Raw genomic sequence first — 25,642 nt, 5'->3', positions numbered from 1 at the left:
GCGGAGGGCGGCGGCGCCGGCGCGGAGGAGGTGGAGTGCCCGCTGTGCCTGGTGCGGCTGCCGCCCGATCGGGCCCCGCGCCTGCTGAGCTGCCCGCACCGCTCGTGCCGCGACTGCCTCCGCCACTACCTGCGACTGGAGATCAGCGAGAGCCGGGTGCCCATCAGCTGCCCCGAGTGCAGCGAGCGGCTCAACCCGCACGACATCCGCCTGCTGCTCGCTGACCCGCCGCTCATGCACAAGTACGAGGAGTTCATGCTGCGCCGGTACCTGGCCTCGGACCCCGACTGCCGCTGGTGCCCGGCCCCGGACTGCGGGTGAGCGCGGGGGCGTGGCTGCCGGGGGTGCTGGGCTGCGGCCGAGGGGCGTGGCGGGGCTGCGGGCCGGGGGTCTCCCGGAGGAAGGAGGGCAGGACTGCCCGCGGGAGGCCCTTGCGGCGGGGTGGACACGTGTAGCCGGCCATCGCAGCAGTCCAGGCGACCCTACCCCTGCCTAGGAGCTTGGGGTGGAGGCTGAGCGCTGTGAGAGCGGACGGGAACTGTCCGTCAAGTACGAAGACCCGGAGGAGCAGGGGTTTCGGGTGGACGGAGAGGCGCGGGGCGCGGGGATACAGAGCATAGGAGGGAATGAGAGGGTCGTACTGACTGCGCAGCCTTCCGAGGGGTGTGTCCCTGTGGCTAGGGGCACACTTAGCGTCGCCTAGGGCGTGTTCTTCCTGACAACCGCTGTTGAAAGTTGAGATGCTGAGAGAGGGCTGCAGCGCTCTAGAGACACCCTGGGCACTGTGTGTTTGTGCCAAGCTACTGGGAGGCGCCTTGTGGTTGGTACCCGAGGGTAGGCTGAGTGGTGGACAGATTCATTCTTTGTCCAGAAAATACTGGGTTACTGAGACGAAGAACGCCAGAGGTTGATTTGGTAGGAGAAATTGTGTTGATCAGCCCTTTTGATCTTGAGATATTGACGACAGTCTTTTTAATGCACTGTATAGTTGATTTCGCAGGTCAGTGAGTTAAAAAGCTCTGTCTGCAGAGCCAGAATACCTGATTTGCCCATTTGAAGCATTCAGTGGAGACTGTCCACTCCCTTCCTTAAAAAACCTGATTATCACTGTCATTCTGTCCTATGTATGGCCGCATGCAGCCAAGAAGGGGGCTCACCGAAGTGATTGGGAGTCAAACTGCCATCACCTTTTCTGTGACCTTGGACAGATAAATTATTGTGTCATGTGTCTGGGGCAGAAGATGCTAGGGACTCCCTGCGATACCAAGAATAAACGCAATAAAAAGCTGTGTGATCCCCTTGCTTCAAACGATTTAAGAGCTTTTCGTTGTAGTTTGTGTCAGGTTGTTTTGAGATTTCCATGATGCCTTTACCAAAGGAGGTGTGTGGGGTGCCAAGGAGTGCCAGGCTTCTTGAGAGGGGGGTGCACTGTACCCTCACTGAGTTGGAGTTTCTAAATTACTTGAGTGTTGTGGTCAAAGGTAACCAGTTTATGGTAGATGACTTTCACTTTCTGTTTTATTAGAGTACCAGGAAGCACTTCGTATGTTCTTGGAAGGATGTGCTTGTGTCTGGTGGTCTTAATTGACTTTGGGAGGTTCATTTATATAATATTCAAGTGCTGATACTGTTGATCTATTTTCTGAACCCCCAAAAAATTAACTTAAGAAAATATTGCATGGTTCATTGCAGAAGAGTATGTTAACTCCTTTTTAGAAATAGGAGTTTCAAAAAAAGAAAGAAAGAAATAGGAGTTAATAGTTTACTTGAATTTTAATAGTGAAATGTGACTTCCCTTATCCTCATTCTGGGAAAGCTCCTGTTTGTTTTTTATTTCTCTGAAGTCAGTCTCTATCTTTGCCCACCAATAAAAATGAACAGAAATTAATTTGAAAAGTTTGGTGGCAACTTTAAATCATTACTGATTTGAAAGTTATTAAAGAATTAGGCCATTTTCTTAATTTATCTAAGATAGTTTGGGATAGTTTCATCTAGATCCTATTATTTTAATCACAATAATTGCAACAATTATATGTGTACTTGTTTCTCTTTCTGTGTATCTTTCTTCAAAGAAAGCAAAGTTCCGGGAAAGAATGCAGGCTGGCATCAGAGTACCTGTGTACCAGGCATACATAATTTGGTCTTCACAACAACATGAGATTAGTTTGATACAGATGAGAAAATTGAAATTTAAAGAATTTGAATGCTTTGTTCAGGGTCATATAACAAACTAGTAGATGATGAAAGCAGCTTTGGAACACTGGTCTTAATCCCAAAGCCAATACTCTTTCAATTCATCCTCTCTTCCAAGACTCACTGGCTTTTCATCACAGCCCCGGTGGTTGGGAATGCTGGTGTTTGGGCATGCTCAGGAAGTGTGGCCTCTGAACAACAGTCTGAGAGCCAAGGACAACTAGCTCCTTTCTCATTTCTGCTGTTAAGAGCCCCTTACCTACTTATTTTTCTTATCTGACATAGGCCTAATCCATTCCTGACTTAAGAGGCTTAATTAGTTAATGTTTGTAAAGTGTTTTGAAATACTCAGTTGAACGTAGTTAAGTAAACACAGAGTCACTTTAAAAATTCAGTTACTTCCCAAATGATTGAGGTACCTGTGGCTAGTACTTTTGCCCTCTTTTTAATGCCAGGAGAAAAATAGCTTCTATGGTCTTACTATATGTTGTAGCTCCCTGTTTTCTTTTGATTTGGTCTGTGTGTGTGTGTGTGTGTGTGTGTGTGTGTGTATGTGTGTATGTGTGGTGTTCATGGTATATACATGCATGTGTGCTTGCGCATAGTGCTTACTGACCATGAGTGGGCATGTATTCTTCTCACTTGCATCTGTGGGAACATCCCAAATCAGATTCCTGGTCCTGTGTACATTTTCAAATAGAGAAAATAGAACTTCATAAGATTGCCAAACAATTGGATTACATACATATGCTATGTTTGTATATGGGCATACAAACACATAAAACAAATATAGAAAATCCTCACCACATGTATAACTGTGAGAAACAGTGTGCATATGTGTGTGTATGTGTGTATGTGGAAGGGAGGTTGAGGAGATGTGTAGAGCAGGGACAAAGAAGGAAGATGGCCTTTTCTTTTGTTGAACCATATTTCACAAAGATGTATGACTTTGGTACTATTTGAAATAATCGGACTTACGTAATTCCTGGTTCGCTTTTGTAACGCATATCCTCATTTACTTGAAAACTGTGAGCTGTTTTCTTTTGATTTGGTCTGTGTGTGTGTGTATGTGTGTGTGTGTGTGCACTCATGCGTGTGTAGACCAGAAGTCAACTTAAGGTTTTGCCATTCGTCAGGTATTGTTTGTTGTTGTTTGTTTTAATTTATTTATTTCTATTTTTATGTATGAGTGTTTTACTTGTATGTGTATAAGTGCACCATGTACATGCAATGCCTGCAGATGCTAGAATAGGACATCAGATCCCCTGGAACTGTAGTTAACCAAACCCAGGTCCTCTGCAAGAACAGCTGATGCTCTTAACCACTAAGCCATCACTCCAACTTGTTTTGACACAGGGTATCTCACTGTCCTAGAGCTCACCAAGTAGACTAGGCTGACCATGGAACCCTAGGTATCAGCCTGTCTCTTGTCTCTCTAGGGCCACCACTTCCAGATATTTATTTATTTATTTATTTATTTATTTATTTATTTATTTATTTTTGTCTCCCTGTAGCCCCAACTGACCTAGAACTTGCTATGTAGACCAGGCTGACTTTTGCCTCCCAAATGTTGGAATTAAAGGGGTGCACCAACATGCCTAGCTACACTCTGGGATTTTTTTTGGCATGGATTCTGGGGATTGAACCCAGTTCCTTGTGCTTATGTGGCAAGAATTTTACCCACTGAGCTAGCCCTTAAGCCCTTTATTTTGCTTTGTTCTTTGAGACACAGTATTCCAAGCTGACCTAGAACTTACAGTGTAGTAGAGGATGGTCTTGAACACCTGATCCTCCTGCCTCTACCTATGGAATGCTGGGATTACAGCCATGTGCCACTAACCCAGTTTATACAGTACTAGAGGTTGAACCTAGGGCTTTGTGCATGCTAAGTAAACACTCTGCCTACCAAACTAATTCTTAGTCTTGGTTTGGTCTTTTAGGCAGGGTCTTGCTACTTAGCCCAAACAGATTTCAAACTCCCAATCTTCCTATCTCAACTTCCCCAATGCTGGGATTACATTTGGGCACTACGATGCCTGGATTTTTGTTTTCTTTTTAATTAAACTGTTCTTCTGGATCTGGTAAAATCTTGAGTAAGCATTAGAGAAGAGGCCCAGAGCCCCAGTTATCTCTTCCTACACCTGACCATGTTTACTGCCCACAGACTGTTCTTAACAGCCAAATTTACCAAGTCTTCCCTTGTATGCATGTCGGGGCAAGGGGTCATGTAAGTGATCTTACAGAGTTAGGATGATCATATTCTTGAAAAATATTTTATATTATTTTTATTTTATGTATGAATGTATGGCCTGAATGTGTGTAAGTGCACCCATGTCGTGCAATGCCCGTGGAGGTCAGAAGAAGGAGTTGGATCCCCTGGAACTGGGGTTACAGATGCCATGTGGGTGCTAGGAATCGAACCCATGTCCTCTGCAAGAGCAGTCAGTGCTCTTAACCACTAAACCATATCTCTAACCCCTGGATCATTTTTTACCATGACTAAGGTAATGAGAGCATTATAAATGAAGAGATTCATTTTTTAAAATATTTTATTTATTATTTTTTATTTTGTGTGTATGACTGTATGGCCTGCATGTGTGTAAGTGCACCCTTGTTATGCAATACCTGAGGATGTCAGATCCCCTGAAATTGGAGTTATGGGTGGTTGTTAGCCACCATTGGGTTCTGGAAACCGAGCCCCAGGTCCTCTGCAAGAGCAGCCAGTGCTCTTAAACACTGAGCCATCTCTGTAGCCCCCAACAAGTGTAATCTTTTAAAGAATTTATTTTTATTATCTTAATTTTGTGTATGTGAATATGTGCATATGTGTTGCAGATGCCTGCAGAGGATTGGATCCTCTGGAGCTGGAATTACAGGCTGCCTGACATGGATACTGGGAACCAAACTCCAGTTCTCTGCAAGAGTAGTACGTGCTCTTACTGCTAAGCCATCTCTCCATCTCCAGCTCTCAGCAAGTGTAATCTTTAAAATACACTTTCAAGTGAGATAAAATTAGCTTAAAATACAGATAACTGGCATTTTTGTAGTCTTTCACAGTGAATCTTCAAAGTATTGTCTGAATGATACAGTAATTTCACTTTTAGTCTCACACAGGTAGATAGATGGTGATAAATGTACTTTAAAAGGAGAAACCAGGGGCTGGAGTCATGGCTCAGCGGTTAAGAGCACTGACTGCTCTTGCAACCTGGGTTTGATTCCCAACATCCACATAGCGGCTATGAACCATACTTAACTCCAGTTCCAGGGGAATCCAACACCCCCTTCTGCCCTCTGCGGCACTGCATGACACGGGTGCACTCACACTCAGGCAATACACTCATACAATAAAATAAAAATAATAAATTTAAAAAAAAAATATATATATACATATATATATTTTTGAGACAGGGTCTCCCTGTAGCCCCAGCTGTCCTGGAATTCACTATGTAGACCAGGCTGACCTTAAATTCTGAATTCACAGAGATCCGCCTGCCTCTGCCTCTCAAATGCTGGGATTAAAGGCATGTGCCACCACGCCCAGCATAAAATAATATTTTTTTAAAAAAGGAGAAGCCAGTTCAGAGTTTAAGTGTGGGGCATAATGCTTCATAGCTGATAGGCGGTACAGTTTATCTGTTACCCTTTTGAGTCTCTGCCTAAGCATACCCTTTCAGAAATGCATGCATGATATCACTGTCATGTTTTCCTCTTGGGCGTTCTATTGCCTACTTTAAATTCTTTCAGAATCTCTGAGAGACCGAGGACTGAGTAAAATAGACAACAAAATTTCACATCCCAGCCAGGTCCTCAGATGGCTAAGGCTGTGTTGGCTTGAATTCTGGTGCAGGTCCACACTCATATGCATAAAAAAAAAAATAAAAATAATAAATTAAATTAAAAAAAAGAAATTGTAAATGTAATGGGATAAATACTAAGGAAAACTCAAGTGAAATAACTAACAGTACTATCAAGAAACACCTCACAGAGGGAGGTATATTTGATCAGGACCTTTGAGAATATGTGTAGAAATGCATACCTAGCAGACAAAGAAGTAGATCAAGCATTTTAAGCCCTGATACTATGAGCAGTGTGTGGAGGTCTCAAAATATAAGGCACTATCCAAGCATGGTGGTGCATGCCTTTGATCCCAGCACTCGGGAGGCAGAGGTAGAAGGATCTCTGTGAGATTGAGGCCAGCCTAATCCAGGTATGGAGTTTCAGACCAGCTGAGGCTACAGGGAGTCCCTGTCTTGAAAAGATGAACAAACAAAACATCATCAGGGTCCATTTGTAGATGAATAACCTTGTTAGTTACATGACTTGAGGACTGGAAGTACAGATGTAATATAGGAACACGTTTGAACCACTGGAGTCTATTGAAGCATAATTACATTTATACTAATGGAATGTTTTTTCTAGGGCTGAAATTAAGGTAGCCTGTCACACTGTGATGATTTAGGAAAGTTTAAAGTTGTATGAACCTGTATTTGAGGCAGCATGTAGTTTCCTAGACTCTGCTGTTAGCTTTAGCAAACCCGAATGCTTGGTTAAGCAAAGCTGCAGAGTAGGAGAGAGGCCAGCAGTGTGGACGGAGAAGAGAAGGAGCAGCATGGCCAGGGAAGTTTCCTTTCCAGAAATTAGGGGATTACCTAAGATGGATTTATATACAATCATAAGATTAAATTATATAGCACATAATCTATAATAAGCCAAACACACATGCTAAGTTGAAAAGGTAGCTAGTCATGGCCAGAAGAGCTAGAATGCCCAGGGGAAAGCCAAAGAAAGAACCAGGCAAAAGAGAGTCTTTGCCATGTGCTCACCACAGGTATGCTGAGCATGAGTCCAGCATGGCTGGAGAGGCAAGCATATAAACAGTGACTATAATGTGCTGTGCTGGTACACCTGCACTGGCATAAATGGGCAACTTGGAGAGGTCAAGTAGATGTTACAGAGAAGGTAACATCTGAGCTGGTTCTTAAATGAGTGTTTACCAGGAAGAAGAAAGGAAAAGACTACTTGGCAGAAAGAATAGAGAAGGCAAAGGCCAGAAAGTACAGAGCAAAATAGGCCATACTTTTCAACGCAAGTTTTTAAGTGGAGTTTTAGAATATGTTTAGCTATACAAGTATCCCAGTCACCACCCATCAAAGAAACTCCTTTTTCAAGGGACAGAGATAATCACAGAGTTCCACAACTGGTCACACACTATGATTGTCTGTGAACTGCCCAAGTCTAAGTGGCACATCTAGGATGCAGCCTCTATGCCTACCACTCGTGGAACATAGAAGAGATGCATCTTTCAACTCTTCATCAATGAAGTTCTTCATGCAACAGAGGACCAGCACCACCAAAGGCCACAAATGACTAAAATGCAGAGAATAAGAGTCTACAGAGTATGAGTCCTTGGACAGGACTCCTGTATCAATATCCACCCATCCAGGGCTCAGGGACCATTGCAGAAGAGGGGGCAGAAAGATTGTAAGAGCCAGGGAGGAGGTGCGTGACCACATGGAAACAGTCCTACAGGTGCCTGGGATCCTTCTCATATAAACCTACAGCAGTGGTACCAGCATGCACAAGACCCATGCGAACTTAAGCAGACAAAAACCCAGCACAGAACTGTGGAAATGAACAGCAGGCCCCAATCTTAAAGAATTATTGGCAGCTGATTACTGTTGGGTGAGGAAGAGCTGATCTTCTTAAAGGGAGGGACTCTAGATAGGCTGACTAGACCTCAGTGAATGAACTTGTACTGACGGACATCTGGGGACACTAACTTTACATGACAGGCTTAACACAAATGACAGAATGTATGAACTCCAGTGGGAGACCTATGAGAGGGTGCCAAAGGGGGAGGGGTTAGAAAGATGATTTTATGTATGAAATAACTTCTCTCTCTTTCTCTCTCTTCCTCTCTCTCTTTCTCTCTCTCTCTCTCCTCTCTCTCTCTCTCCCTCTCTCTCCCTCTCCCTCTCCCTCTCTCCCTCCCCCCCCACAGTGTTTCCTATACTTGAGGCAGCACATCTGCCTCCATCATAGGGACAGAAGCAAGGTTTGTCGACTTTAAATATCTTCACACCATGCAGGTTGGGTGCCCCAAAACAGTAATTCCAAGTCTTGTGCCCTGAGTAACTCTGTGTCATAGTAATAGACTGCTAGGAATGTGCCAGTATTTGGACTTCTTTGGACCCAAATTCCACTCCTAAAATTGGTTTCCTGATGTTTGCTGTGCCAGTCTGTGCCCTTTGCCTGCAATGCTTCGTTGCCATGCCTTGAAAAGTTAAAAGTCAAGGACTGCTTACAACCAAGGAAAGGATGCCATATCTGTCAAAATAAAGAAAAACGGTAATCCGAAGTTTGAATGCATCAGATGCTTTTATACCCTGGTTATCACAGACAAGGAACAAGCAGAGAACAAAGCAGTCCCTGTCTCCAGGTTTGGCAGTGGAGGAATGAAATGACCCAGAATACTGATGGGAACTGTGTTAATTTTTTTTAGATTAAAAACATAATCTTGGGGCTAGGGGCTGTGGTTCAGTGGTGGAATATGAGCTTACGAGGCCCTGGGGTTCAATTACCAGCACTCTTCCCCCACCAAAAAGAAAAAAATAAGATAAACAAGAATAGTAATAAGTACTTACACCATGAAGTAGGAATGGACTGTGAAGCACTTAAGGCCTCCTTGGTGGTAGTCTGTTTAATTTGTATCTTCAGAACTTACTGTTTTTCAGAGGTCCATTTATGCCTTTTGGATTTAACACAAAATAGCAAGCAAGTCAGGTTCTTTTTACTTTTTACTTTTTTTTGAGACAGGGTCTCCCTGTAGCCCCAGCTGGCCTGGAACTTGCTAAGCAGACCAGGCTGGCCTCAAACTCACAGAAATCTGCTTGCCTCTGCCTCCCAAGTGCTGGGATTAAAGGTGTGCGCCACCACGCCCAGCACAAGTCAGATTCTTCTTAGACACATTGTTTGGTAACTATTTTGCAGCTAGCTGAGGTAAATTTGCTCAGAACTACAGGATGTGAATCATTTGCATTCCCACATTGACCTAGTCTTGCTTTGTTCTTTCTGAGAATGTTAACAAAGCCTGTTCTGTGACATAGGAGATATATTGCCATCATATCTGCAACATCATTTTCAAATCAACCTGAGAACTTAAACTGCTATTAAGAACATCTAGTGTACAATCGAGTAAACAAGCAGACTGTAGACTGAATCCAAGAAAACCTTTCTAGCCCTTTTCATCAGTTGTTTGAGGTCTCTGGGTATTGGAAAAGAGTGTAGCCTTGGGGGTAGCACAGCGTAGACGGCAGCATCGAAACCTGCAGTCGTTGATGTGTTTAAAAATTTGTGGTAAACTTTCACAACTTGCCATTTGTTTCTTCAAACTACTTTTTTGTTTCTGTTGTTGATTTTTTGTTTTGTTTTGTTTTTGTATCTTTGAGACAGGGTCTTGGTATGTGTAGCCCTGGCTAGCCTGGAACTCACAGAGATTGCCTTCTGCTGTCTCCCTGCTAAATTACTTTTACTTATTTATTTTTTTAATTTATTTTTTTGTCTTTTTGAGACAGGGTCTCCCTGCAGCCCCAGCTGTCCTGGAACTCACTATGGAGACCAGGCTGTCCTCGAACTCACAGAGATCTGCCTGCCTCTGCCTCCTGAGTGCTGGGACAGAAGGTGTGCGCCACCATGCCTGGCAATTTTAAATTTTTAATTAACTTATTTTTCAATTCAAGGCATTGAACTCAAGGCCTTGTACATGCTAAGCAAGTGCTCTACTGCTGAGCTACACCCCCAGCCCTTTGATTTTATTTTACTTTTAATTTTTTTGATTATTTTATATTATGTATATGAGTGTATTGCCTGCATGTATGTAAGTGCTCCTGTGTCATGCGATGCCCACAGAGGCATTGATTCCCCTGGAACTGGAGTTACAGGTGGTTGTTAGCTGCTATGTGGGTGATAGGAACCAAACTCGGGTCCTCTGGAAGAGCAGCCTGTGCTCTTAACTGCTGAGCCATCTCTCCAGCCCCTTCATTTTATTTTAAACAAGCGCCCGCTTGTTAGGGCAATCTCAAAATTACTTCACACTATTTAGAATTAATCAGAAAGGCTAATCATAAGTATATTAGATTGTTTATGGGAAACTAATTCTTGGCAAATGAACAGGAATTACAAGAAATGTTTCATTCTAGTGTGGATAAATTCTGACAGGTGCATCTTTTTTTAAAATTTTTTTACTATTATCTTTATTTTATGTATATGCATATATTGCCAGCATGTAGGTAAGTGCACCTGTGTCATGCAATGCCCACGGAAGACAGGAGAGGCTGTCAGATCCCCTGGAACTGGAGTTTCGGATAGTTGTCAGTTGCCATGTGGGTGCTGGGATTTGAACTTGGGTCTTCTGCAAGAACAGCCAGTGTTCTTAACCACTGAGCTATCTCTCCAGCCCCTGACAGGTGTATCTTTAACTGTTAGCAGAGAGAAAGGAAGGTAGGACTTTATGCTGTGTTAGTAAGAGGTGGGTAGTGTTTTAGGCTTTCAAAGCTGTCAAGAAAGAAGTAGGATGCCCAGCTGGTAGCACCTGCCTTTAATCCCAGCCCTAGGGAGGCAGTGGCAGGAGGATCTCCAAGATCAAGGCCAGCCTGGTCCATATAGTGAGTTCCAGGCAGGCTGGGACTAGGGAGACTGTCAAAGAAAAAGAAGTGGGGATAGCTGAAGAGATGGTTAAGAGCACTGGCTGCTCTTGCAGAAGACCTGAGTTCAGTTCCCACAGGTGGGTTACGTACATAGCAACTAACAACCACCTATAACTATAGTTCCAGGAGCTCTAAGTCTCTCTTCTGGCCTCCACAGGCACTGCATGATGTAGTTGCCCTTACAGACATTCAGGCAAAACACTCATACATGTAAAGTAAAAATAAATAGATAAAAAAATTTAGGGGGCCAGAGAGATGGCTCATCAGGTAAGAGAACTGGCTGTTCTTGCAGAGGACTTGGGTTCCATTTCCAGCACCCACATTGGGTGGCTCACAACCACCTGTAACTCCAGCTCCAAGGAATCTTGACACCCTATTCTGGCTTCCATGGGCACTGTACTCACATGCACATACCCACGTGCACATACATGTAATTAAAAGTAAAAATAAATCTTTAAAAAATAAGAAAGCTAAAAATGTGTTTTCAACCATGTGTGGTGGTGCAAACCTTTAATTAAACCCAGCTTTCGGGAGGCAGAGCAGGAGGATCTCTGTGAGATGGAGGCCAGCCTGGTCTACATAGTGAGTTCCAAGCCAACTAGGGCTACAGGGAGACCCTGTCTGAGAAAAAAAGAAGTTTTCAATAGGAGAAGATGAGCCTCAGTCTGTGCAGACCTCAAGCTATGGTCAGACCAGCTCTATTATAGGTCTTAAAATGAAAAGGTGTGCTTGCTTTAGTTTTTGCTATAGCCCTTTGTTTTACAGCTGTTCTTGCTCTTTTATGTAAACAAATTCTAATCTTTCTAAATATAGCAAACCATCGAAAGGAAATTGTTTTGTGCCCTGTTATTTATGAAGCTGGCTGTGGCAAACTGCACCTAACACAGCTTAAACTGATTGAATAAATGCTAGGAGTTCAGGCTGAGTTATTTCCCTCTTTTTTCCAGGAAGTAAACTATTTTCTCACATGGAAGTTTCAGTTAGTCAAGCTTGTGTGTGGTGTGTATGTGGGGGGTACATATGTGGTGTGTGTGTGGTATGTGTGTCTGTGTGGCGTGTGGTCTTTGCATCATGTGTGCTGCTGCCGAACACGATAAGCTTTGGTGAATAATGTCTTTGTTAGCTCATTCTTACCTTACTCATGAGTCTTCCTGTTTCCTTACCCAGCTATGCTGTTATTGCCTATGGCTGTGCCAGCTGTCCAAAGCTAACCTGCGAGAGGGAAGGCTGCCAGACTGAGTTCTGCTACCACTGCAAGCAAATATGGCATCCAAATCAGACCTGCGATATGGCCCGGCAGCAGAGGGCACAGACTTTACGAGTTCGGACCAAGCATACTTCAGGTCTCAGTTATGGACAAGAATCTGGACCAGGTATGAGTTGGTATTATCTCCTTGTCCCTTTATTTGGTATCTAGAATGTGAGTCCAAAGCTAGAAAGGTTATCTTACTATAGAACCCATGTGTCTTGAGATCACAGAGCGGAAGATACCATTTGCTTCTTATGTGTAGCTGGGGCTACAGGTAGATGCCACCAGCTGGCCAGGGTGGACTTCTGATACTGTATCTGATGTGTAGCTTCTTGCTGACCAGCCATGCAAAACTGGAGTACAACAACATGGAAATCTCAGGTTACTATCTTAGTGTTTGTTTCCCTTGGAGGACTCTTTAGTCTTTTCAGAAGGGGCAGAGAAGCATTTAATTAGAGGTAAAACTGTCCTGCTTGTCTTCTAGCTTTAAGTATGTCATTGCTTTTAGAAGTAGGGTACAGATTTAAGGAAAGAAAATAATACTAGTGTACATTAATGATTAACCTGAAAAGGAAGAATATCATACAGTCACTTTCCACCTTGATTGATCAGAGTTAACCTATTTCCAAAATGTCAAGGGATTTATTGCCTCTTATAAATGTACTTTGTTTTACGGGTGTCATTTGGGAGAAATTAGGAGAGAAATTTTGCCATTCACTTTTTCCTGACACAGCATATTCTCCTAAATTGTCATTTTGATAGGATAGCTTGTAAATTGCTATGAAAATTACTAGGTGTATGCCACATAGCATACCCAGTTGGTTTTAGATTTTTGAATTTGAAAATATCATGGGAAGGGATTGTAGATTGTGTAACAGCAAAAAAATTAGTTCCCTAAGGAACCATTATCAAAACTCAGAGCTGACTAGGCTTTGGACTCTTTTTGCTATCATAGCCTGACTTTAATCTGTCAGCCCATTGGCCAATGGAAATTTATTTCCCTTGGAACCATTATTCTCTCTAGGGAAGTCTCCTTGCCCAGAGTGTGACTCAAAATGCTGTGTAAGATGTCAGTTATTGAGATGGACAACTTAGTATGAAACAGGATCCATTTTATGAAAATTCCTGAGGTATGGCTGGGGATGCAGCTCAGTTGGTAGAATACTCAAATGCACTAAGCTCTACATTTGATCCTCCAACCACATAAATCAGGCATGATGGCATATTCCTTTTAATCCCAACACTAGGGAAGTAGAGGCAGAGGGATCATAAATTCAAGATCATCCTTAGTTGCACAGCCTGGGGTATAGGATACCATGTCTTTTTATTTTTTAGTCTTTTTGAGACAGGGTTTCCCTGCAGCCCCAGCTGACCTGGAACTCACTATGTAGACAAGGCTCATAGAGATCTGCCTGCCTCTACCTAGCAGGATACCATGTCTTAAAAATAAAGCAATAGGCCAGGTGTGGTGGCACACCCCTTTAATCCCAGCACTCTGGAGGCAGAAGCAGGCAAATCTCTGACAGGTAAGTAAATAAGTAAGTAAATAAATAAAACAATAAAAAAGAAAACTCCTGAGGTCTAGACATAGCAAGTCTTCAGTAGAGTGTTGTACAATTTGGAGTCCTCAGTCAGTCTGACTGTCTCATCCTCATTTCTCACATTTACTCTTAGGAATAAGGTAGTCTGACTAGATTTAACTGGGGATATTTTTCTCCCCATCCTTTCTTCACCACCCAGCAGATGACATCAAGCCATGCCCACGATGCAGTGCTTATATTATCAAGATGAATGATGGGAGCTGTAATCACATGACCTGTGCAGTGTGTGGCTGTGAATTCTGTTGGCTTTGTATGAAAGAGATCTCAGACTTGCATTACCTCAGGTAAGATGGGAAATGTGTTCATTGCTCTTATAGTCTTGTTCTCTTACAGAGACGGAGTTTAAAAAACTACAGCTGACTTCTCATTCACAAAATAAGAAAGCTATAAAAAGTTCCAGTTCAGCAATCTCCAGCGACTGCCATCATTGCCTTCATTTCTTACTACCACACCACCCTCTAACCCCCACCAGCCCCCCACATGGCTTTTAAAGCTTTGCACAATCTGGTCTTACTCCACTCTTCTAGTCACACTGGTTTCCGGGTGATCTGGTCTTGCTGCCATGCTGTCCATACTACTTTCTGGCCTCAGAAGTCTCGTGCTATCCCCTTTTTATCTTGCTAGACTTCTTTAGTTCTCGATGAGTTGGTTGGTTGGTTTTTCTTTTTTAAAAACTTATTTTTTTGTGTCTTTATGTGTGCATGTGTGTGTATACATCACAGCACACATGCAAAGGTCAGAGAACAACTTGTGGGAGTCACTTCTCACCTTCATTGTGGGTTCTGGGGATTGACCTTGGGTCATCAGGATTGGTAGCAAGCTCCTTTACCCAGTGAGCCATTTCTCTAGCCCTATTTTTTTGTTTTTTGATTTCTTGTTTTCTTTTGATTTTTATTTAGTTTTTGAAACAGGAATTCCTTGTTTAATACAGGCTGGTCTTAAACTCAGCATCCTGCTAATTCAGCCTCCACATGCTAGTCATAGGCATGTACCACCAGGCCCAACTTGCAGAGTTGTTACCTGTCCTTCAAGAGCAGCTTAAATCCCATTTTGTCTATTATGCCTGCCTGTCTTCTGCCACTTTCTTCAATGACATCTCTTTATCCCTTTCATTATAAGTGTCATTACTTCCTGGTACTTCCTATATATATCTAATCTTATTAAGCTATGTCTCTTGAGTGTAGCAAGTTTCCAAAGAATTGAGTGGATATTAAATTATTGTTCTAAAGGAGTGAACACTGACAATTGTATAGCACCTCATTTCCAATATAGTGAACATTTGAGTCCTACGCCTAACAGTCATTGACTAGGGACAGGGTTGGATGAGACATGACTCCTACTTTTTTTTTTGAGACTGTCTCCCAGTAGCCCTAGCTGGCCTGTAACTCACTATGTAGACCAGGCTGGCCTCGAACTCACAGAGATCTGCCTGCCTCCTGAGCGCTGGGATTAAAGGCATGTACCACCCAGCTATTTTGTTCTTTAAAATTTTTTCTTTGATTTATTTATTTTTATCTTATGTATATGAAATAAATATTTTGTTTATTTTATGTATATGAGTGTTTTGCCTACATGTATATAAGCACACCACTTGCACACCAAGGAGGCCATGGGAGGGTGTTGGATCCCCTGAACAAGAGTTATGGACAGTTGTTAACTGCCATGTGGGTGCTGGGAACCAAACCTGGGTCCTTTGCAAGACTAGCAAATGCCTTTAACCACTGAGCCATCTCTCCAACCCTGATTCCTACTTTTAAATATTTTATTATTTTTATTTTATGTATATGAGTGTATTGCCTGCATGTATGTGAGTGCACCTGTGTCGTGCAGTGCTGCGGAAGTCAGAAGAGGGCTTCAGATTCCCCTGGAACTGGAGTTAAGGGCGGTTTGTAGCCACCATGTGGGTGCTGGGAATCGAACCTGGGTCCTCTGCAAGAGCAACCAGTCAGCTCTCTCCAGCCCTGATTCCTACTTTTAATATTGCTAATCTTATCAAGTAGAGGAGATAGCACTGAGGGACTGAGGGCCAAGGGTCAGATAAAGAAGGGGTAAGATGGAACGGGATGAGCTTTCTCTATACTCTTATCAGAAATGGGTCAAGCATCAAACTCAGAGTAACAAGCTCTCTATACTCTATCAAGAACAGAAAATTCGATGAGCTCTCTCTACTCTCATCAAAAACGTGGTGTCATATGTTAGGTGTGGTGGGGCATTGCTAAGAAACTACACAACTAGCAAATTCATGAGCTATAGGACACAAAGCATTTGGGTAAGGTGTCAAGGGCACAAGCTATGCAGGATTTCAACTAGTGTCAGTCAAGGAAACAGGATCAGTGTTGGTAGAAAGCTATAGGTAGTGTTTCAGGGAAGACATGATTCAACAGAGAAAAAATTTCAATTCTGGAGGACTGCCTTTAAAAAAAAAGCTCTAAGCCAGGCATGATGGTGCACACCTTTAATCCTAGCACTTGGGAGGCAGAGGCAGGTGGAACTTTGTGAGTTTGAAGCCAGCCTGGTCTATATAGTGAGTTCTAGGACAACCGGGGCTACAGGGAGACCCTGTCTCAAAAAGACAAAAAATTAATTAAGTGTAGCCTTGTCCTTTGCTCTGTCTTGTGTCACATGTCGTTACCTCCTGTAGCTCAGTTAGTTACTCCTATTGAAAAGATGGTTGGTGTTCTTATCAGGCCCTCTGGTGACAATAGCTGTGTTTGTAATATTGACATTCACTTTTCATGTTTCCTCTTAGCCCCTCTGGCTGCACATTCTGGGGCAAGAAGCCATGGAGCCGTAAGAAGAAAATTCTTTGGCAGTTGGGCACACTGATTGGTGCGCCAGTGGGTATTTCACTCATTGCTGGCATTGCCATTCCTGCCATGGTCATCGGCATTCCTGTTTACGTTGGAAGGAAGGTAAGACATGCCTGTTCTGTGCCTGTACCAGCTTTAGCTTTGTTGGCAACGGTTTGAAGGAAAAGGGAAGGAGCTTATATTTCAGAGCTGCCTGAAAACCAGCTGGTTCATAGATAAAAATAACTTTAATTTCTTAAGTGGATTTTTATAAACCCCCATGAGATCTGAAAGTTCTTATTAACATCCTGGGCCTGGCTTGTCTCACTGACTTGAGGTGAAATGCTTAGCTTCATTCCTTTTAGCTATTTTGTCTTTTTTTGGATTAACTTTTCCTATATGTTTATATTTTCCAGGTCTGGGTTAGGTTAAAATGTGAGAAAGATCTCTCTTTGGGTAAAGGATACATTTAAAAAAATATTTATTGTTTTTATTTTATGTGTATGAGTGTATTGCCTGCATGTGTGCAAGTGCACCCATGTTGTGCAGTGCCCATGGATGTCAGAAGAAAATGTCAGATCCCCTGGAAATATATTATGGATGGTTGTTAGTTGCCATGTGGGTGCTGGGAATTGAACTGAGGTCCTCTGTAAGAGCAGCCAGTGCTCTTAACCACTGAGCCGTCTCTCCAACCCTGGTAAAGGGTACATTTTAATAAAAATAACTGGCAAGTGAATATCTGTCCTCTTTTTCCCCTGGCAAAACGCTGATGTCCTGACCTGCTGACCTGGATTTTCTTCTTATTCTTAGATTCACAGCCGGTATGAGGGGAGGAAAACCTCCAAACACAAGAGGAATTTGGCCATCACAGGAGGAGTGACCTTGTCAGTCATTGCGTCCCCAGTGATTGCTGCTGTTAGCGTTGGTAAGCTAGTCTAGCCTGTAGCTCTATTAGCTCATCACAGCCATTTAGCTGGCCAGATGCTTATCATGGAGACACCTACATTTTATGCCAGCTCCACCTTTCTGTGTATGAATGGGGGGTGGGAGGTGTGGAGGGTGGGTGTGGGGGCAGTCAGAGGTGAACTTTGGGTGTCATTCCTCAAGAGCCATCCACCTTGATTTATGAGATAGGGCAGAGTCTCTCGTGGGCCAGGAGCTTGCTAAGTTGCCTAGGCTGACTCAGGTCATTGAGCCCCAAGGGTCTACTGCTTCCCCAGTGCTGGATTATAAGAATATACCACTGGGGCTGGAGAGATGGCTCAGCAGTTAAGAGCACTGACTGTTCTTGTAGAGGACACGGGTTCGATTTCCAGCACCCACATGGTGGCTATGAACCATCTCTAACTCCAGTTCCAGGGGGAATCCGAAGCCCTCTTCTGATCTCTGCAGCATTGCACAACATGGGTGCACTCACATACATGTAGGCAATACACTCATACACATAAAATAAAAATTTAATAACGAAAAAAGAATATACCACCCCTGGCTTTTTACATGGGTTCTGAGCATTGAAGTCAGGTCCTCTTCTCTTGTAAGACAAGCACTGTACCAACTGAACTAGCTCCCCAAGCCTGGTAATTAACTATTAATAGACACTGTTACTATGATGATTTTTTCAGCTGCACTAAATTATTAGAGTGTGTCTTAGACTAGTGCCTAAAACTCAGTCTAACACACAGAAAAGATTGAATTAAAAGAAAAAAAATTAAGGGGCTAGAGAGATGGCTCAGCAGTTAAGAACACTGGCTGTTCTTGAAGAGGAACCCAGGTTCAGTTCCCAGCAACCACACTGCATCTAACAACTGTCCGCAACACCAGATCCAGGGGATCCAATGCCCTCTTCTGACCCCTGCAGGCATTGCATGACACTGGTGCACTTAACACATATGCAGGCAGTACACTCATACACATAAAATAAAAATAATAAAGTATTAAAAAATTAAACACTAGCTTCTCACTTTCCATCTTTTTCTTCTGTTTGCCATAGGACTCACAAAATAAAATCACTTATTTTCGATTAATGTCTCACAATATTTTGGAGATACGAGAGTTCGTTTTAGAAAAATTTTAGCCTGGTATGGTAGCGCATTCCTGTAATCCCAACACAAAAGAGGTGGAGGCCCCTAGGCGGATCAAGGCCAGCCTCAGCAACATAGCAAGTTCAGGACCAGCCTGGGCTACAGATGAGACCCTGCCTCAAAAAAACAAAAACGAAACAAGAAATAAAATGATATGTAAGTGACATTTTATGAGTTTCATCCTGTGATTGAGTGCTTCACTCTTATAAATCTATTCGGCCTTCACAGTTGCCACAGGAACAACAATTATAGCCAGAAAGTGCAGTAATTATTCCAGTTACTTCCTTGAGACATGAATCAAGGCTGCCTTACCTCAGAGTGTGTGCTCCTAACAACTGAACTTCTCTGCCTCACAGCAGGGCAACTGTGGAATTAATAGTCTGGGAGATATACTCCCACCCCCATCATTCATTTAGTGTTTGATTCTTTTTTTTTTTCGGTCTTTTTGAGACCCTATAGAGAGAATGAAGGGAGAGATATAGGAGAACTACAAGAGACAGCATCATAGTGGGTGAGATAGTGAAGAGAATATGAGAAAGAATAAGAGAGAATAAAGGAAGGAAGGAAACAGAAGCTTGAACCTCACCTTGGTGTCTGTGTCGTTTTTCCTGGACTCTGCTGGACAGAGTCCCGGCTCGTGACAATGTTGAATGTTCTCGCATAAGTAGATGCTAAATTTGGATCTTTAGTTAAGAATATTTAAGTTGGAAAATCCATATAATATTTTTTTGGTCTTTTTTAGCCTCAGCTGGCCTGGAAGTCACTATGTAGACCAAGCTGGCCTTGAACTCAGAGCCGCCTGCCTCTGCCTCCTGGGATTAAAGGTGTGTACCACCACACCCAGCTTTAGTGTTTGATTCTTGATTGGCTAATGGGTCAACACTTCAGCAGTGATGGGGTGGTGTAGAAGCAATGTGCATTCTCTGTTGGGTGCTACACAGATCCTCGTTATCCCTGGAGAACTCCGTGGTCAGATAGCCAGTACACTGGAGCCGAGTCTAATGCAGACCTTTCTGACTCTGCCTGGTCTTATGCTGTTGGAGCAGGCAGCCCTTTTGAGACACTACTTTGTCTTTGGGCCTTTATGCAGTGGTTTGCCCCTACCCAGTCTGGGAAGAAGAATTCAGGGCAGTTGCAGCCTGTTGACCTGCTGACATGTGTCTGTCTCTTCCCCCAGGTATTGGTGTCCCCATTATGCTGGCATATGTTTATGGGGTTGTACCCATTTCTCTTTGTCGTGGAGGTGGCTGCGGAGTTAGCACAGCCAATGGAAAGGGAGTGAAAATTGAGTTTGATGAAGATGATGGTCCAATCACAGGTGAAGGAAGAAATTGTATTTCTATTTGAATTTATGGGACACAAGATAAAAATCAGTAAAATTCAACACATTTTAAAAAGAGATTGTCATTGGATTACTTTCAATAATGAGCTTTGTAGAGGATAAAGTATTTTTAGCCTTTCATTTCTTTGTTCCAGAATTATTAGGTTAATTCCTCTGGTACTTGGCTCTGTGTGGCAGGTACAAACTAGTAGGATTCTGAGTAGCTCCAAGTCTGCTAGTGGTAGTCATGACAATAAAGCCTTACATCTGCACAACACTTTAGAATGTTCAGAGGACTCATCACAGTTATTATCTTGCTTGGTTTTTACAACAGCTCTGAAGAGGGAGGGCAGAGCTGTTATTATCCCCGTTTCAATAGGAACTTCTTGAAGCTTTGATTTCAGCATCAAGAGCTTCTGTGGAACTAGAGCAGGTCTTCTGACTCCTGCTTGAATATTGTTTCCACTTCACCATCTCCAGTAACCTGAGGCACAGAGATTCCAGAGGTTTTTTAAGCTTCCTATACATGAACTAGGTATACTTTGAATGGTTGCAAATCTCAGCACTAGGGAGGTTAAGCCAGGAAGAACAGTAGTTCAACGCCAGTCTGGGCTACAGGCAACCTGGAGAAAGGAATGGGGGGCACATATGGTGGCTCACACCTGTAATCTTAGCATTTGGGATACTGAGGTTCAAAGCCATGAGTTCAAGGCTAGTCTGGGCTACATACCAAGTTCCAGGACAGCCAGGAGTATAGAATGAGAAGCTGTCTCTAAATAAATAATTCATTAAAATAGTGGGGGTGGGGTTCATTATAATAAAAAGCAGCTGCAGTATAAAGGAAATAATAGTGGACTTGGAGTTACAATTTGTGACTTAAAAAGACTTTGGACAAGTTGTTTAGTTTTAAATTCTTATTTCCTCATCTAAAATAAGGGTTACTAATAACTATCTATTGGGAGGATTAAATATTGATATTAAAAATCTGATACACGGCTGGGCATGGTGGTGCACGCCCTTAGTCCCAGCATTCGGGAGGCAGGCCAATTTCTGAGTTCAAGGCCAGCCTGGTCTACATAGTGAGTTCCAGGCCAGCTGGGGCTACAGGAGACCCTGCCTCAAAAAGACCAAAAAAATTTAAAAAAAAATTTTTAAATCTGTTACACAGTGGCAGCACATAGTAGCTATTTGTTAAGTGAATACATGGTACTTTTCAATAGGAAAATTCTCCACTCTGAAGGATCATTGCATGAAAATGCTTACTAGATTGTTTTGATGCTGCACCATCTCAAATGGAGATGTTTGATTCCACCCACAGTGGCAGACGCCTGGCGAGCCCTTAAGAATCCCAGCATTGGGGAAAGCAGCATCGAAGGCCTGACTAGTGTGTTAAGCACCAGTGGGAGCCCTACAGATGGCCTCAGTGTTGTGCAAGGTCCTTATAGTGAAACAGCCAGCTTCGTAGCCCTTTCAGGGGGTACATTGAGTGGTGGCATTCTCTCCAGTGGCAAGGGAAAATACAGCAGGTAAGCAGACAGTTTCTGACCAAGTTGGAATGATAAGCGATATAATGAGCCATTTCTCTGTACCAGGAGTGTCCCCACATGTCATTTCACTTTGATTTAATCATCAATGATACTTTTTTCCTGCAAAGTTTACAGTTCTTTTCACTGTATCATGGCAGCTTCCTTATAAAGAATAATGTTGACTTAAGATCTTCCCTTGGCTCCATAAAGCAGCCTGCTCCAGGAAGTGGGTGAGCAGAAGGCGCTCTCTATTAGGCTTGTCATGGTTTTTCAGCTGAACAGCATTTATGCTGTAACATCCTGGCTTTCTGGTACTATGCTCTTTATCACCTTCCTGTTCCCAGTGAGTAGATTAAGAGGATCAATTCTATGAATTTGTGTAGAGAATATGTAAATCTTCGTGAATAAAAAGATTGTGCTTTGCTTGGTCATTTGCTTGGTCATACCATACCATAATATATGTTCAAAGAAGCTTACTTAACACTGGAGGAGAAGCAGTTCATTGTCTTTGGTGGAGAGCACCCTAATGGAGATCTGGAGAGCCTTCATCTGAGTAAAGGATGAGTCTTCTGGGAATCACACAAAAAGAAGATTAGAATGACTGGGTAAAAAGAAGCCTATACTGATTTTAGTGCAGTTTAGAGAATGTAGGGAAAGGTATATAGAAAAGCCCAAAGAAAAGAAACTACTTCCTGAGCTATTTGTCCCTGAAAGTTTAAAGTGAGAGCAGATGGCCTTTTGGCTATAAAAAGAATTCAAGTGGCAGATGGCAAGTGGACTGGATCCTTCACCTTGGTGTCTATCATTCACCTGGGAACTTCTTAAAAATAGATTTTAGGAGTGCATTTCCAGAATTAATAACCTAGAATCTCCTGGAGTATGACCTAAGGGTGGTCTATGTTTAGAAAAGGCTCCCCAGGTGATGCTGGTGTAGCCCCAGTATGTAGGTGGCCTGGTAGACTTAGAAAAACTCTGCCCACTCACTGGGTGATCCTGTGGCCATGCTGAAGCTGGAACCCAGGTCATACTGAGTGCGCTTTCCCTTACGGTGCCCTCATTTTCCTAGGCCTCAGTACATACTTGAAGGGTGTCTGAGGCAGAGCAGAGACGCAGGCAGCAGGATGAAGGCTGCCGCTGTCCTGGCTGCATCTTGTGACTGGTGTCTCATGTTAGGGGATCCTGCCCCCACATGTCCAAGTAGTCACTGCTGTGCTCTTCAAGCCAACTCCCCTTAAATGAGCCAACAGATATAATTGGAGAGTGACTTGCTGAAACTGCAGCTTAGCCAGTCCAGCTGTTCCAGTTCTGTGAAAGCCTTTCTTTTAAAGGAAGTGAATGAGTCAGATGGGTTTGACTGTGAAACCCATTATGAGGAAATACTGAAGTATATAACAAAATGGTGTTGGATTCCAGAAAGGAAATAGTTATGAGTTCTCAGCTGTGAGAAGCCATACCATTGGGAAAGTGCTGCTGTGTGAGGAGGGACGAGGTTGTCTCCCTAAGTCCTTCATTCTTACATCCTGGAGGTAATCTGATTGCTGAGTGTTGGAGTTGTTCTGTGTCAGGGTAGGAAGGATAAGGTGTGAATGAGATTTGGATCTCCCATTGTGGAGCTGGGAGGAATGGGAGAAATGTGAATGGGTAGAATAGAAGGCAGGCACTTAGCTGGAGAGACGGAGGAATGGTGTTTCCTTTGTTGTTAAGGAGCATAAATTTTTCAGGCGGAGGAAAGATGCAAGAGAAGGAACTGGAGGCAGCTTGCAGGTCAGGAAGACCATGAAAGCCTGTTGGCAGGAGGGAGCTGAGAATTAAGAACTGTTAGGGTGATTGGGTCTTTTTCCACATTGGCATTGCTCTGGAGGTTGTTTGACTTGAATTTAAGGGCTGCTGCAGAGGGAGCCCAGTGGGTAGAAAGGAGGGGACAGTCTCACAGGTAGATAACTGTGTGGGCCTGCATTTGAGCTGCTCAACAATTGGAGATGATCCAACAGATGATTACAGTTCAGAGAGTAATGGAAGAGATGTGTGCCAGGACTGTCTCAGAACACTCAGGACTCATATTAACTTAAACGTCCCCTGTTTACACAGGTTAGAAGTCCAAGCCGATGTCCAAAAGGAAATTTTCCCCAAAGACACAGCCAGTCTTGGTGCAATTAGTGACAACGCAAGCACACGTGCTATGGCCGGTTCCATAATCAGTTCCTACAACCCACAGGACAGGTATGTGAACAGTCAGATGCCCAGGACAGGCTTTTTTGTATGTTGGGTACTAGGTCTTGGAAGCTCAATGCCTCTTGTCAGGGCTCCGTGTGCCATCTAGTGGGAGATGCGGTGTGCTGGTGAATTCACTGCGCAAGTTTTGTGGTACTGGAGTGTTGAGCATCTCTTGATTCTTGTTAGAATCCCTCCCTCCCTTTTCTCTCTTCCCCTCTTCCACCTTCTCTTTCCTCGCTGTTAGAACAATGCAGTTACTCACGTGGAACTTACAGAGCTAGATTGGTGTCACTGATGACTATGAGTCTAGGGTTCATCTGCCCTGTGCTCGGTCTGGTTCCCATAGCCTGTTTCTCTTTCATTTGGGGCAGTGTATCCAGCACAATGCAATTGAGGTGCTCCTTCCTGCAAGGATGATGGCGTCTCATTGTGGCACAGAGTAAAAAGCTGCAAATCTTTTCACTTCATACTTGGAGTAAGATAGTGTGAGGCACATGGTTGAATTGGAAGCTTTTTGTTTTGGGATGTTTTAAAGAAGTTTGCTGGGGGGGTGGGGGGCGGCGAGTATGTGTGAGTTTGTGTCTGTGGGAAGAGGGGGAGTGAGCTCCAGTCCTCTGTCTACCCATCTCCTTTAACAACTTAAGCCAGAACCCAGAAACTACTTTTGCCAGCAGATATAACATGACCCATGCATGACTCTGCAAGGTGGATTTTGTCTCCACAGAGAGTGCAACAATATGGAAATTCAAGTGGACATTGAAGCCAAACCAAGCCACTATCAGTTGGTGAGTGGAAGCAGCACGGAGGACTCGCTCCATGTCCATGCCCAGATGGCAGAAAATGAAGAAGAGGGCAATGGTGGTGGCCCTGTTGGTGGTGGTGGAGGCGGTGAAGAGGATCCCTCTTGCAAACACCAAAGCTGTGAACAGAAAGACTGCCTGGTCAGCAAAGCTTGGGACGTCAGCCTGGCCCAGCCCGAAAGCATCCGCAGTGACCTGGAGAGTTCTGATACACAGTCAGATGATGTGCCAGACATCACCTCAGATGAGTGCGGCTCCCCCCGCTCCCACACCGCAGCCTGCCCCTCCACCCCCAGAGCCCACGGTGCACCGAGCCCAAGTGCCCATAGGAACCTCTCTGCCCCAGCCGAGGGACAGGCTGTCGTGAAGCCAGAAGGTGCAGAAGCCAGAGTATGAGGTGGCATGAGCGCTCCTGTTCTGAGAAGCACACCTGTAACTGCATCTTTTGGAATCTTTTTGGGGGAGGGTGGGAAATTTATGTACTTTGTTTCAAAGATTCTCTGGTTAGGGTTCCCCCAGGGAAGTTCTAAGAAATTTGCAATTTCTTACCAGATAAAACAACGAATTTTTTGCTCTAGACTCCCTCCTCTTACCCCCTTGTTTTTAGTTTTAATTTATTGGTTAAACTGATGTTGGCGATCTGTGAGATGTGTCAAAGAATGTACATATGTATGTGTGTATATTGTATGTATGCTAACATATTATTGACGGACACATTTTAATAAAGATTTCTGCTGTAATTCACCGCATCTCAGTTTCCTTGGCTTGGCTAGTCCTGCAGAGCCAAGTGTATGACTGAAACAACAGTCTTGTCTTTAACAGTCCCTAGACCTGAGGTTTTCCTAACCCCAGGGAGGAAGGATTCTATTCAGCTCTGACTTCAGTGGAGGCATCTGTAAACCAGCGACTTTCCTAGCATGACAGGAGGCAAAGCCAGACTGAAGAATGCCTGGCTGGATAGGGAGTAGGTGGAAATGAACTTGGCTTGCCCTCTAGAGGCAACTAGTTTTCCTGTTACAGCCTCACCCTGCATTATGTATCTGATAGCATTGCACTTCAGAGTGGGGGGAAGGGGTGATAGTCCCAGTGGTGAGGTCTTGGTGAACCTTGCAGGGTTTCAAGTTAGGGAACAGAGTATTCTTCTCCCCACCCCACCCCCAATC

At 43.6% G+C, this 25,642-nt stretch overlaps 1 protein-coding gene across 1 annotated transcript in view; it reads left to right on the top strand.

Annotated features, from left to right (window-relative positions):
- The window catches only part of Rnf19b (ring finger protein 19B), a 25,662-nt gene extending 441 nt beyond the window's left edge, over window positions 1-25,221 (top strand). The window contains exons 2-10 of the mRNA XM_008829211.3: window positions 6-317; window positions 12,066-12,271; window positions 13,888-14,032; window positions 16,498-16,660; window positions 17,348-17,462; window positions 19,796-19,936; window positions 21,258-21,465; window positions 23,554-23,685; window positions 24,404-25,221. Coding sequence (XP_008827433.2) covers window positions 6-317; window positions 12,066-12,271; window positions 13,888-14,032; window positions 16,498-16,660; window positions 17,348-17,462; window positions 19,796-19,936; window positions 21,258-21,465; window positions 23,554-23,685; window positions 24,404-24,875 — 1,894 coding nt within the window. The 3' untranslated portion in view covers window positions 24,876-25,221. The remainder of the gene's footprint in view (window positions 1-5; window positions 318-12,065; window positions 12,272-13,887; window positions 14,033-16,497; window positions 16,661-17,347; window positions 17,463-19,795; window positions 19,937-21,257; window positions 21,466-23,553; window positions 23,686-24,403) is intronic.
- Window positions 25,222-25,642: the final 421 nt, after the last annotated feature.

Source organism: Nannospalax galili, unplaced genomic scaffold (genome assembly GCF_000622305.1).
Source record: "Nannospalax galili isolate Female #2095 unplaced genomic scaffold, S.galili_v1.0 scaffold473, whole genome shotgun sequence".
In the NCBI taxonomy this organism is placed as follows: domain Eukaryota; kingdom Metazoa; phylum Chordata; class Mammalia; order Rodentia; family Spalacidae; genus Nannospalax; species Nannospalax galili.
Note: the sequence above shows the minus strand (reverse complement) of the source record. Positions and strands in the feature narration are given on the sequence as shown.